The sequence below is a fragment of the Podarcis filfolensis genome (assembly GCF_964270895.1).
Source record: "Podarcis filfolensis genome assembly, chromosome: 2".
In the NCBI taxonomy this organism is placed as follows: Eukaryota; Metazoa; Chordata; class Lepidosauria; order Squamata; family Lacertidae; genus Podarcis; species Podarcis filfolensis.
The window spans coordinates 92,273,989-92,286,500 of record NC_139605.1 but is presented as its reverse complement, the minus strand read 5'-3'; the positions used below and the strand labels follow the sequence as shown (position 1 = coordinate 92,286,500).

The 12,512-nt window shown below is 41.0% G+C and overlaps 1 protein-coding gene across 4 annotated transcripts in view; it reads right to left on the bottom strand.

Moving 5' to 3' along the window:
• Positions 1-76: 76 nt before the first annotated feature.
• Positions 77-12,512, bottom strand: part of CACNA1G (calcium voltage-gated channel subunit alpha1 G) — a 323,416-nt gene continuing 310,980 nt past the window's right edge. For all 4 annotated transcript variants that reach the window (XM_083598000.1, XM_083597998.1, XM_083597999.1 and 1 more), the window contains 3 exons: positions 10,222-10,411; positions 7,372-7,541; positions 77-1,545 (listed from right to left, as the gene is read on the bottom strand). In XM_083598000.1, coding sequence (XP_083454126.1) covers positions 682-1,545; positions 7,372-7,541; positions 10,222-10,411 — 1,224 coding nt within the window. In that variant the 3' untranslated portion in view covers positions 77-681. The remainder of the gene's footprint in view (positions 1,546-7,371; positions 7,542-10,221; positions 10,412-12,512) is intronic.

Here is a 12,512-nt window from a genome sequence, read left to right as displayed (position 1 = left end):
TCTTTCAAGTCTATCTGCTTATCCCATATGCTCTTCAGCTTGTGCACTTGCTTTTTCCTCTACAGTGTAATAAAAATCATTTTGGATATTATTTTATTCTTTTTTTAATGCCAATACAGTTGTAAAAAATATATCCAAATGGCTATTTTCTACAGAAAATAGTTGAGGGGTCAGTGAGTGAAGTACATTATAATTGCAAATATTCTCATTTCTAGTTGACCATGGGACACATTTTCTCAGTAATGCACTAATGGCTACATCTTGTGCTTTGCAAAATGAAAAGAAAATAGGGGAGGATTAAATATGTATTTTTAAAGGTTAAAATATTCATTAAAAAAAACCAACGCAATCTCAGGAATATTCTGAGATACATAAAACAGAAGAAAATAAACAATGTCTTTAAGCCACAAAATGTACTACATCCTGCAATACTAGGTTCAATTAATTTAATAAAATAGAATATACATATAGACTCTGAACAATGTATTGCTTTTACCCAAGCAGAACTTATGCTTAAGTAAGCGTGATATAGCTTAACCACTCTTAAAACCAGCTAGCTCTTTAAACTTTCTTTGGATTTTTTTTTTAAAGAAATCAGTGCCATTTTAGAATGGAAAGGTTTAATTTATTACACGAGGGAGAAAAGAAACATTTGGCACCAACAACAGAAAACAAACTAACTCAAGGGTCCGCATCTGTTTGATCAAAGGAAAAGCTAGGAAGAGTCAACAAGTCTTTCTTTGGGGTTGGAGTTAGTGACATACTGTCTGGAAGGGCCGAGTGCCCTGCGTCCACCGAATCCTTGGAATCCCAGGACGGGGCGCGTCTTCGCAAGCAAACGTCTGCACTGGCAGGCAGTGTGGCGCTGCGTGGCCCCCTCAGTAACAAACTCTGTTCATCAGGTGGGTCTATTGATATACACGGGGGACTCAGTTTTTTCTTCTGCCGCGTCCCTTGCAAGCCTTCCATTTCACTTAAGACCTGACTTATGAAGCCAGAAGAACTAGATGTGGAATGATGCTGAGGGCTGTTTTCCATGGAGCAAATCTCTATGGAATGTCTCCTTTGATCATCTAACCAGGATGATGGTTTTTTAAGAAGACCCTGTGTATCTACACTGTAGCACTTCTTCAGGTCCTTCAAAGTGACATTGCCACTGTTGCCTACGTTTCTCTTAGGGGTCTCGGGCTGAACCACTGAAGAGGCACTCATGGCTGAACAAGTTCCTGAAGTAAAAGAGCTATTTATTTCTGATACTTCTTGGTCCATCGGGTCTCCAGGCAGTTCTTGAAGGGAGTCTGTACAGGCACACAAATCCGGCACATGCATGGAAATGTTATACTGATTGCGGGAATGTTGCTGAGTATGAACGCTCGATCGCCCCCAGCCGGCTGAGTCTCTTGTTTCTGAGGGTGTCAGAGTGACAGACAGATCCTCAGTGGATGGAGCTGACAAATTTGGATCACAGAGCTCACTCACCTCGGCATGGATGTTCTCTCGGCTTTCTGAGCTATGGGTATCTGAGGAATCATTCCTTATTGCCATCTGTACGGAAGTGCCAAGGAATTGGAGGGGAACAAACATAGAGGGAACAGGTCAGTATAGGCAATGCATAAGCAGTAAGAGATACTCCAAAGGTGACAATGGAAAACTCCATAGAACCTAAATAAATTGCAGCCACCTGGTTAAATGTACTCTGGCAGCATCAGTGCTTATCTCCCAATTTCTCTCACACCACCACCACTGGTCACATTATCATCTAGGCCAATGAAGTCCAGATTATACAGCTACCTCTCCAACTTATGATGTTACGCACTACTACATCCTTATTACCTACAGGTGCAAATTGTGCCGTTGTGAAACTGTCAGTCTGGGAAGGATAGCAGTGCAACATGCTGGGAACAAATATAGCTGTCTATAATTGAGCAGTAACCAAATATGACCCATCATTACAAATTAAAGGCAATGGATGATTTCAGTGTTTCTTTCCTAACTCAGATGGTGTAATGAGCAGGTATGAAAAACCACTTTTTTCAATAGCACTTGGGGAGTCATTGATTTTATGAGCTTGTTCCTGGGTTGAAATTATACTCATTCACTTCCCTCTTTTCTTGCATCCTTTACAACTGTGAAAGAACTGGCTTTAGATCAGCCTCCATGGGCCCTTTGGATCAGAGCCAATTTGTTCTGGAGAAACACTGGGAAAACTAAATAGATCCTGAGATTTTATCCTTGAGAGTGCTGTTAGGCACCCAGGAACTTATGCATCATTGACTTCCAATAAGATATACAGTCCAGTACTCAATATACGCTGCCTTAATAAGGCTCTCTACTGCACCAGTTCCTGCTCTGTACTTAACTGTTTTTTCAAGCAACGTAACCAGACCTAGGAAAGGCCTTCTATGGCAAACTGTTCTACAGGCTTCTATTGTGACACCTGAGACCAGGAGGGGACTTTACAAAAGCTACATTTAAAAACAAACAAACTGGTGTGTGTGTTGTTGTTTTTTAACCACACTTACAATAAGATAAGTGTGGCTCAGATAGACAAAGCAGTGTCACCTTTTTATTTCAACTGGGTTTGCTGTGTGTGCGTGTGTGTTTTATATTAAGTATGAAAGCGAGATTTGGGTGTACCAATACAAAGACAAGTGCCTTATTTCCTTAGATGAAATCAATGCTTAAATTATCAATACATCTCCAGTAGGGAATGGGAAATGGAGATGTGCCTTTTAGGACTGCAGGTAGTTTGCAGGGTGGGCAAAGATATTTGGAGCTAAGTAGGAGATAGGGCTGGGTGATACCTGGTTTTCAACATCATGATATACCACACGCTAACCATTGTGATATACTGGTATATCATGATGTCAAGGTCCTGGGCTGTGGAGGGAGGGAGTGGGCAGGAGGATTAATCTCCTAGCTGGGCTGCCTGCCCTGGCGTACCCAGCAATTACTCTGGCATGTCCTTTCCAGTGAGGGACAGAGTGGGCAGGTGTAGTGATACCCACTTCCTGGTGATCGCCCCTCACAGTGGCTGGGCAGGAATGCTCTGTTTTAAAGCTCCCTCTGTTACCACACTCTGAACTTCAAATCGGTTTCAGACAATTTATTGATATACCGCCCATCCCTAGTAGGAGGAGCTTGTTAGTGCTCCTGGTGGTGAATTTTCAGCGTTACAAGTGGTGGACTTTACTGTGAAATTTGTAACTGAGCTTCCAATGTATGCCCAGTGATGCCATCACACATAGGAATATTAAGTCCTTCCCCCATCCTGGATGTATTAATTAATTAATTGGGCATCTTATTTTACTATTAACTGCAAAGCAGTACACAGATGTATAGGCCCAACACCACATTCCTACTTGAACCTCAATATTCTCAATAGCTGTCATGGAAGAAAATTGAAATATTACAGATTCTGATCTCATATAAAGATGTAGGCAAGATCTATAGCAACCATGGTAATAGTGTTGTATGTACAGTTTTGAATTTTAATTTGCAGAGCATTTGATAATACAAGTGATTATTGATTTTGGTTATACTGTCAGGCATCTTTGGCTGTTGATAGTAATTATAATCCTTTTTTTTAAAAAAAAGGTCTGAGTTCACTTCCAGAAAACCAACTGCTAGGTTGATCCTAAACATTTTATTAGCAGTAGAATGGGATTGTTTTACACCTTTGTTTTAGAGTCCACCAGACCCACGAACCAATGAATCGAAGTAGAATTCTTCTGAAGAAAAGCACTCTTTATAATGCACTGGCAGGGAGCATGTTCCTGAACAGAGAACAGAGCTTTGTTCTTTTAATTCACTTGATGGACTAATCTTCACCAGGGAATTAGTCATAGTCACTAGCTGCCAGGCCTTCTGGGATCTATGGTTTTAGCTACAGCAGGGGATTTGGTCCATTCTACAGCACTGAAAAAGGTGAGGGAAGTTGAATGACAGGAGAGTCAGTGACTAAGGAACGTGTATGGGCCAGGGATGTGGTGAACAAGATTTATCTAAACACAGGTTAAGGAGAGGACATAAGCGAGGAAAGGAGGGAGAGAGAGGGAGGGAGAGAGAGAGAGAAGGAGAGATAAAATCAAATAAAAATGCATGCGATGTACATATTGAACAAAGCAGTTGGCAGATGTATGTACAAATATCCTGTTACAACTTCTTTCAGACTACTAGTATAATAAGATGGGGGGAAAAATACTATCAAAATGACTAGAGAAATAGACTATTAATCTTGATGAGGAAGAGAAAATAGTCAAAGACCCATTACTTGGATAAACTAACATTAAAAAAGAGAAGAAAACAACCCCTGTATTTTAAAAGTATTTGTGGGTATGTGGCACTAAAGGTAGGTAAAAAGGTAAAGGACCCTTGGACGATGAAATGCAGTCAAAGGCAACTATAGGGTGCGGCGCTCATCTTGCTTCAGGCTGAGGGAGCCAGCGTTTGCCCACAGACAGCTTTCAGGATGGGGGGAGACCTCAGGCCCAGGGGCATGCATCATGATGAGCATGCTGCTAATCACTCTCATTATTTTAATCCCTTTCCCTTTCATGGTTGGCAATGACAGCCATTGTTAGAAGGGGACCATGAGAGGTGGCCAAGAGGTAGCCTCTTTTGAGCTACTTGGGAAATATTACTCACAAGCTACAGCGTGGGCAAGACTGGCAATTTTTAATTTTCTCTTTTAATTTTCTCTTTTGCCCCAGTGGGCTCATAGTCTCCTTACTCTCATTTAGTAGATGAAAAGACATAACAGACTAAATAAATTGATACCAGAAACACACACCCCTCACATAGTCTCTGATGGTATCCTAACAACAAATACACCATCCTATCTAAAGTGTAGTACAGAAGTTTTTGTATCTTCATTAAAAACCCTTAAGAATGTTCTAGGACATGTGCCAACCTCTAGTCATTGGATGCCCTTTTTCAATTCTTAATGTGAAACCAGTATCAGTGGCAAGAAGGGGAAAAAAATCTGGACTAGAAAGGCCGTAGTGAAGATTACATTGGGGAAGTGGTGGTATTATTATACGGACAATCACAATTCGAAGCTATCCACTCAATGCAGTCAAATGTCTTCTGTGATTTATCTCTTATTGAAGGACTAAGCCCATGACAATGACTCAAAAGCACCAAGGACCAGGTTTCATCCTAGTTGTGGCCAAGGAATTGAACTAGCCATTTGGTCAGGAATTATGCCGTCCTCAAGCTAGAATATTCTGAGACAGTGAAGTAGTGGCAGTTTTTTGTCTGGTACTTCGTTAAATACATACTTAGCACTGGGCAAACTGCTAATCATTGCCATAAAGCAACATTTTTTTAGGAAGAGTACAACTCCAAAATCTAAAATAATATCAATTCCTTTATGAGTGTCTTCTGTATAGTGACTCTGGACTAAATGGCTGTCTAGGGTACTTCCAGTTAATGTTTCAGCACAGAGAAAGATGATGGAAGAGTTTGAGGAAAAAGAGGTATGGTATTGGGTCCAGGTATCTTGCTTCAACATTATGCCTTTCCTTGGGTAGACTGTGGACGGTCAGGAATTTCCCAGACTCACTTTGCAAATAAGGAATCAGAATGGACTTTGCATGAATACTGAGTGGCTTCACATTTTGGGTGTGATTAATTAGTGCCCTCCTGGGCCCAAAGAAAACATATATAGGAATCCACCAAAATGAAATAAAAAATATTCTACCTGCAAATAATAAGTATTCTACTTGCAGCATCTGCACATTTCAAATTCTGTCACTAAATGCTTCTTGAAAATGCTAGCCTAATTCCTTATGTCCAATTATAATCTGGGTTGAAAAATGCTTAGTCCTCAGCAACTAGTTTTAACGGCTAAGAATGAAAAGAAGACAGCTAAAATGATCACTTATCACTGCAGCACTGATTCAAAAGGATTGGACTGATATCCCTTCAACGTCAAGGAGCATATTCATAGGCTGGAACCATGAAATCAATTAGATTCTTTGTTAGTGTACATTAGGCTGGCAGGCTAGCTCAGCATCGACCTAATACGCTTTAAGAATTTAGCCTGTCAGTTTAATACTCCAGATTAATGTAAACTGCTCACCTTGGAGCTTCATATTCATGTGGAGGGGCTCAAGAAATTAGCCACATTATTTTGTCATTGAAAAGGAATGTAATGGCCTGAATAAACGGGGTTATTAAGTAATCACTTGCATGATATGCTATTTCAGGGAAATGAAAAATAGCCTTTTGCACTTTGTATTACATAATATCAATCTAGCACTGAATCATTCAAGCTCTTAAAAATACGGAAAAAACTGTATCATCCAAAAGAGTTCCACTGCCAAGCTGTCAGCCCTGATAAATAAAATGTTTGGGGCAATGGAATCAAATCATTCATGTTATTTAAATAATAGGGAATAAGTAGAGAGGAAACATCCAGTTTTTTAAATGGAGTTGTAATGTGATGCAGACCTATAGGGGCCTCGTTGTAACTCAGGTGGCCGAGCTGCTGACCTTCAGGAGGCTCATGCGACTTGATCACATGGTCAACTGACTGAGCAAAACAGGAAAGGTTAGGAAGCAAGATGATAACGGATATAAAAGAGCAAATTCTTGTTGACGAGGCCAATATATGTCCTTTGTGCCACCTCCCAAAAATATAAGGTCTGTGCTCACTTTAGAAAGCCAGTTGTCTGGATTGCACATACCATGCCAGGAACACCACCTGCACTGATTTACTAGAGACTCAACAAATGCTGAAATGCGCTGCCAATGAAGCACAGTGAAGAATGGAAGTGGTGTCACAGCCCATATAGCTCCTTAAGTTGGAATGATCTTGACATGTTCACAGAATCTACCACCGGAATCAGAATCTCCTCACAGGTTCTTCCCTTTTCAAAACAAATTTGTGGCTAGTTATAATTTCCAAGGCCCTGCTCTGCAGCCTTTCACTTATTGGTAGTAAAGGTAAAGGTAAAGGTACCCCTGCCCCTACGGGCCAGTCTTGACAGACTCTAGGGTTGTGCGCTTATCTCACTCTAGAGGCCGGGAGCCAGCGCTGTCCGCAGACACTTCTGGGTCACGTGGCCAACGTGACAAGCTGCATCTGGCGAGCCAGCGCAGCACACGGAACGCCGTTTACCTTCCCGCTGGTAAGCGGTCCCTATTTATCTACTTGCACCCGGGGCTGCTTTCGAACTGCTAGGTTGGCAGGCGCTGGGACCTAACGACGGGAGCGCACCCCGCCGCAGGGATTCGAACCGCCGACCATGCGATCGGCAAGTCCTAGGCACTGAGGTTTTACCCACAGCGCCACCCGCGTCCCCTTATTGGTAGTACACATAGATATAAGACTTGTTGCATGATAACATCAGCAGCTCAGCTTACCTGTCTGCGAAGTAACCGTTCTGCAGAAGGAGAATGCACAGGTGGAGGGGCTTTGGATTTGCTTTCCCAGTCAGGATTGTATTGGGGCTTGAGGTGGTAGAAGAGCTCTCTTGGGATTTGTAGGAGAGCATCAATGTTTGCAGGCTGAGATTGCACTGACGTCGTTGAGCCTGAGGAGGAGAGGATGGGAAACTGAGAACATTGGTAACTCAAACGGAGTTAAATAAAATTCTGTACATCATGGATGAGGATAACATAGCCTCCCATAACTGCTGGACTCCCAATTTCTATAAAATCACTTCTGAGTTGGTTATGGAGCAATCCACCAATGTCATATTGTGTGCATTCCATATGCATTTTTCTCCAAGCTGCCTCCTTGTTCTTGGGTGGTGAATTACAACCTCTGTGAGGAGCCTCAACCCTCTCCATCAAAGCCCAAAGCATTTATGTGATTTAAAACAAAACCAAGAAGCTATTCATTTAATCTGGACCATCTCCCACAGAAGGAATCTTATTTGTCCTGGAATATTTCCCAGAATATCTGTTCTATTATTCAGGGTTATTCAAATAAACCTTCTTCTAAGTTTACTGACAACACAAAAGTTATTTTCTAATTTGAAATGTTACGTTACTCATATTCCTTATTGGTGATGTATGGCTTTTACAAACCTCACAGCACTTTAGAGAATTGCATATATTTAACAGATGCCACTCCACTGAGTTCTGAAAGACAACTATTTCTCGGTGCTAAGTTATTCTGAGGAACAGAAGTAATATCTCAAAAGAGAAAGTGAGGAACAGTTATGATGATTCACATATGCAAACTGGTGATTTATTTTCTGCACCTCATATATCCAATGTACAAGATTGTGTAGAACAATGTAAACACCATTTTGAGGTGGATCCACAATAAGCCTCCCCAAATTGGGATATCTGTTTTATGATCTCAGTCACTTAAAAGAAGGGTTGTGCATAAATGGCTTCTCAAAATTCTCCACTCTATTTATAGCAAGATATTTCTTTTTAATGGGATCTCGCTGAATTTCTGCAGTGGAAAGATAAATTATTCTTCAGTGGCAGAAGCACGGACTCTTTCTCCCCCTCCCCAAAGTGTTTTTGCTGTGTTGGCAGCCTGGCCACCATTTGGATTCTCCACAATGCACAATGCAATTCACCCCCTGATGTGGGAGGAGAGGAAGATGGAGAAAGAGAAGGGGTACCTGCACACTGATGACATGTGCCCCCTGCCCTACCAGATTACCCCTGAAGGAATGAGGACCGTGAAAGAAAAAAGCTGCTCCATTCTTAGCGTAGTTCAAAGAAGAATGGACTAGTCTGACCATGATCTGATCTAGAGAGGCTGCACATATGTTCTTAGGCAAGAATGTTTGTGGAAAGCCAACAGCACTCTCCCCACTTGGGATTCTCAGCCACCGGTACTGAGATTCATAGTGCCTCCGACAGTGGAAGTAGAGTATGCCTTCACTTTGTATTTTTGAACTTTGGGCATCATACACCTTAAACATTTAAAGTATGGTGATGGGCAATGGGGACTGTAGCCCTCCATATGTTGCTGGCCTTTAACATCACCCCTGACCATTGCACGTGCTGGCTGGGGCTGGTGAGATTTGTGGTGAGAATTGTGTGGGTGGTGCCAGGTTCCTTACTCCAGCTGTAAAAACCATTACAGTGGTACCTCGGGTTAAGTACTTAATTCGTTCCGGAGGTTGGTTCTTAACCTGAAACTGTTCTTAACCTGAAGCACCACTTTAGCTAATGGGGCCTTCTGCTGCCGCCGTGCCACCGGAGCATGATTTCTGTTCTCATCCTGAAGCAAAGTTCTTAACCCGAGGTACTATTTCTGGGTTAGCAGAGTCTGTAACCTGAAGCGTACGTAACCTGAAGCGTATGTAACCTGAGGTACCACTGTACTGAGTGTTCAGTTGTATTGCCAGCTAGCCTAATACGGCCTGGGGCACTGACTTTGTCATGCTTTCTCAAGTTATAGAAGAAGGGCCTGCCTAATGAAGGGACAGTGCCAGCACCAAAACTACCTGAATTAGGGAGCAAGGTCATAATGTCTCTGTCCCTGCTGGATCATGCTCTTTTGAGAGGATCTGAAATCAAGTTAACTTGGATCTTAAATTATTTCATGCTATGCTAGAGTGCCAAGCTACACTTGCTCTGCCTGATAGCGATTGTTCCCGCTTTCCCCCCATTCCTGCTGCTAAACTGTAAATGTTCCCATTACTATGCAAATTTCGATACCCTTTTAGTAACCTCTTCATGTTTTGTATCATTCTGACCAGTACTCTGAAATTATGTCTCTGTGGGAAAGCCCTGGATGATGGGACTTAGAAGGATTCTCCCCTCCCTTCTTGAACCAGAAAGATGCTTCTGTGAGAGAAGTTAATGTAGATAAAACTAGACTTACAGACCAATCCTCCAAAGCATTTTTGCTAAGAAACATGTCCCACTTTATCCAATTGGATGTTATTAAAGATTGGGGTGGCATCAGCAAGTGAACGGACGACAGCACACTTGCAACTCTTTAGATGAAGGGTGACTTACACAGTTTTATATGAAATGTTCTGTTCAGCCCTAAGAAAGACAGTTAAGGCAATTAAGTTGCCCAGACTCTCATCCAGTTTTGGCCACAAGACTCAAATCCCCCATTTAGGAAGAAATGAGATAAAGACTGTAAAGTTTATCAGAAGTTCCCATGTATGGAAGAAAAACCTCAAAGCCAAAAAGGAAAAAGAAACCTAGCCAGTATCAAGACTGAAGTCTTCTGTGGGCAAGTACGCACGTCTGGGGATTACAAAATTTTCTGAGGAAAACATTTTGTACCTGACTGAGATTTTTGATGTGATGTGTTCCTTTCTCCAGAAGAGTCATTGTAGATGCCAGTATCTGGAGCCTGAAACATATAGCTGTCATTTGGCAAAGAATGGGTGCGGCCTACAGAAGGCTTCCTCACACTTAGCAGATCTTTGCTTGGTGAGAGAGTCAGGGGGTCATTTCTAGAGGGGAGATTGGCCTGAAAAAGAAAAGAAAGTGCGGATATCAGAGAATGGAAAAATACGCTGTCCATACTGGATCTTGTCGTGATAACCACTGCAACATACAGGGGACACGGTGAGCATGCATGTCATTTGGGTGTACAAATTCTACAGAAACCAAATGAAATTTGCACAGATGGGTTGACCAGGAGGTAAAAGCCCTACTTTTACACTGTTAATAAAACCACCACACACAGAATGAACCACATTTTTAAAAAGAACAAAAAAAAAATACAATACAGGGAAACAGAGAAACAACACTGCAATTATAAACCATGACTATTTCAGGAGTCATTGAACAAGCATCATGCCTCAAGGTCTTGTATAACAATTGCATGCTTTGCAAAACTTTGGTAATTAAAAATGAGGAATGAAATCTCCCACCACCCTGACCCCAACCAAATGATATTTTTACAGGGGTATGTACATAATATAAGCCTAGTGTAATATAAACAAGTGGGGAGGTATGTGCATTTTATGGAAGACAAATCCTTATTTGACCTTCATTGACTTTGTGTTGATAAAAACAGGCCGCATAGAAAAGAAGAATTATAGAGGGATGTTGGTGTATTTCCAACAACAAGAAAAATACATCCTTTAAATATAAGATTAAGTTTTAAATGCTAAAATAGGCTATTACAACACTGTTAAATGAAGACAATCTCCAATCCCATGCTGCCTTTTGTAGTTGGTGAAAATTTATCTACCAAGAAATCTTTTGTATTACCGTACAAATCTCCTAAGGAATTTTTAATGTATTTCTCTAATGGTAGAGCAAAATATAATTAGTGTGCATGGTAAAACAAGATAAAACTAAAAATATAGTATTTTTTTAAAAGAGAAAAAGAAGAAAAATTAAGGTTAGCCAGTCATATATGACTTCCCTGCCATGTCGAATGAATTTCACTATTCTTTGATGATTTTAGATAGGAAATTCATCTGTATCTAAGAATTCTCATGAACATATAGGTCTGCCTATACCAAGAGGGTTTCCCCTCGAATCTTGATACAGAAGACATCCTATTACAACTGGTGCAATGACATGTTTTCACGTTTCATTGTAGAAACTGGCCCATGCTCAGATGGCTTCAACAAATGTATTTGAAATTTGGGTGGTTTTCTGACAAGATGAGATTGATATATCAGTCATGGCTGGGATGCATAGCATTGCAAAAAGTACCCCTCCCCTTAATATTTAGGGACATCAATGTAAGGTTAGTTTTATGAGGCACTAATTTTGTCGCTAGAAAGCCAGCTGTGGAATACCAATTGGGGCATTGCATGAGACTAGGTGTAGACTGCAGAAGCCATTCACAATATTTGCTACTGAAATTCACATGAAATTTTGGATGGTGCAGCCATGTCCACAGTTTTCTAAGCAGACACTAACTCTAGTGTACTATCTGACAACATTTTTAAAAATCATAAATTTGTATTTTTATGAATTTATTACAAAATTGACTATCCAGATGTCACAAAAACTGTTTTAATGGCAATTTTTTTTTAAAAAAAATAAATCTACTGATGTGTGCATTTTCTCAAATGAAGTACAGTGTTGAAGCCTATATGGTGTCATATTAAATGGAGTTGCTCAGCTGACAGTAAAGTTTCTATCACTGGAATGGGAAGGATAACAATATTTTGCAATTCCCCCTTCCCCTGCAGCCCCACCCTCTAAAATCTGGATTGGAGGACCCCCCAGAGCAGATTTAGAGTGGCTGGGGGCTGCAGAGGAGAGGGAGAATTAGCTGAAAAATGATTTCCTCCATCCATGCTCTGCTGATGGAAGTCTTACGGTCAACTGAAAGGCACCAATGGATTCAACCCATTGAACTTAACTCATTACAGAAAATGTTAAATACTGAAGGTATGCACACTTTATTTTTCAAATTTAAAGTTCTCTGTACCCGTGGATATCTTTTTGCAAAACTGAAATGTCTTGCTATGACCACCAAGGGACTTGACTGATATATGGCCTCATGAAAGTAACCTGTTGAACTGTTAGGGTTCTCAGATTCAGAAATTTATTTTTAAGACTTATGTTGATGGAGGTCAGGATTTTCTCTCTATTCTAGTATC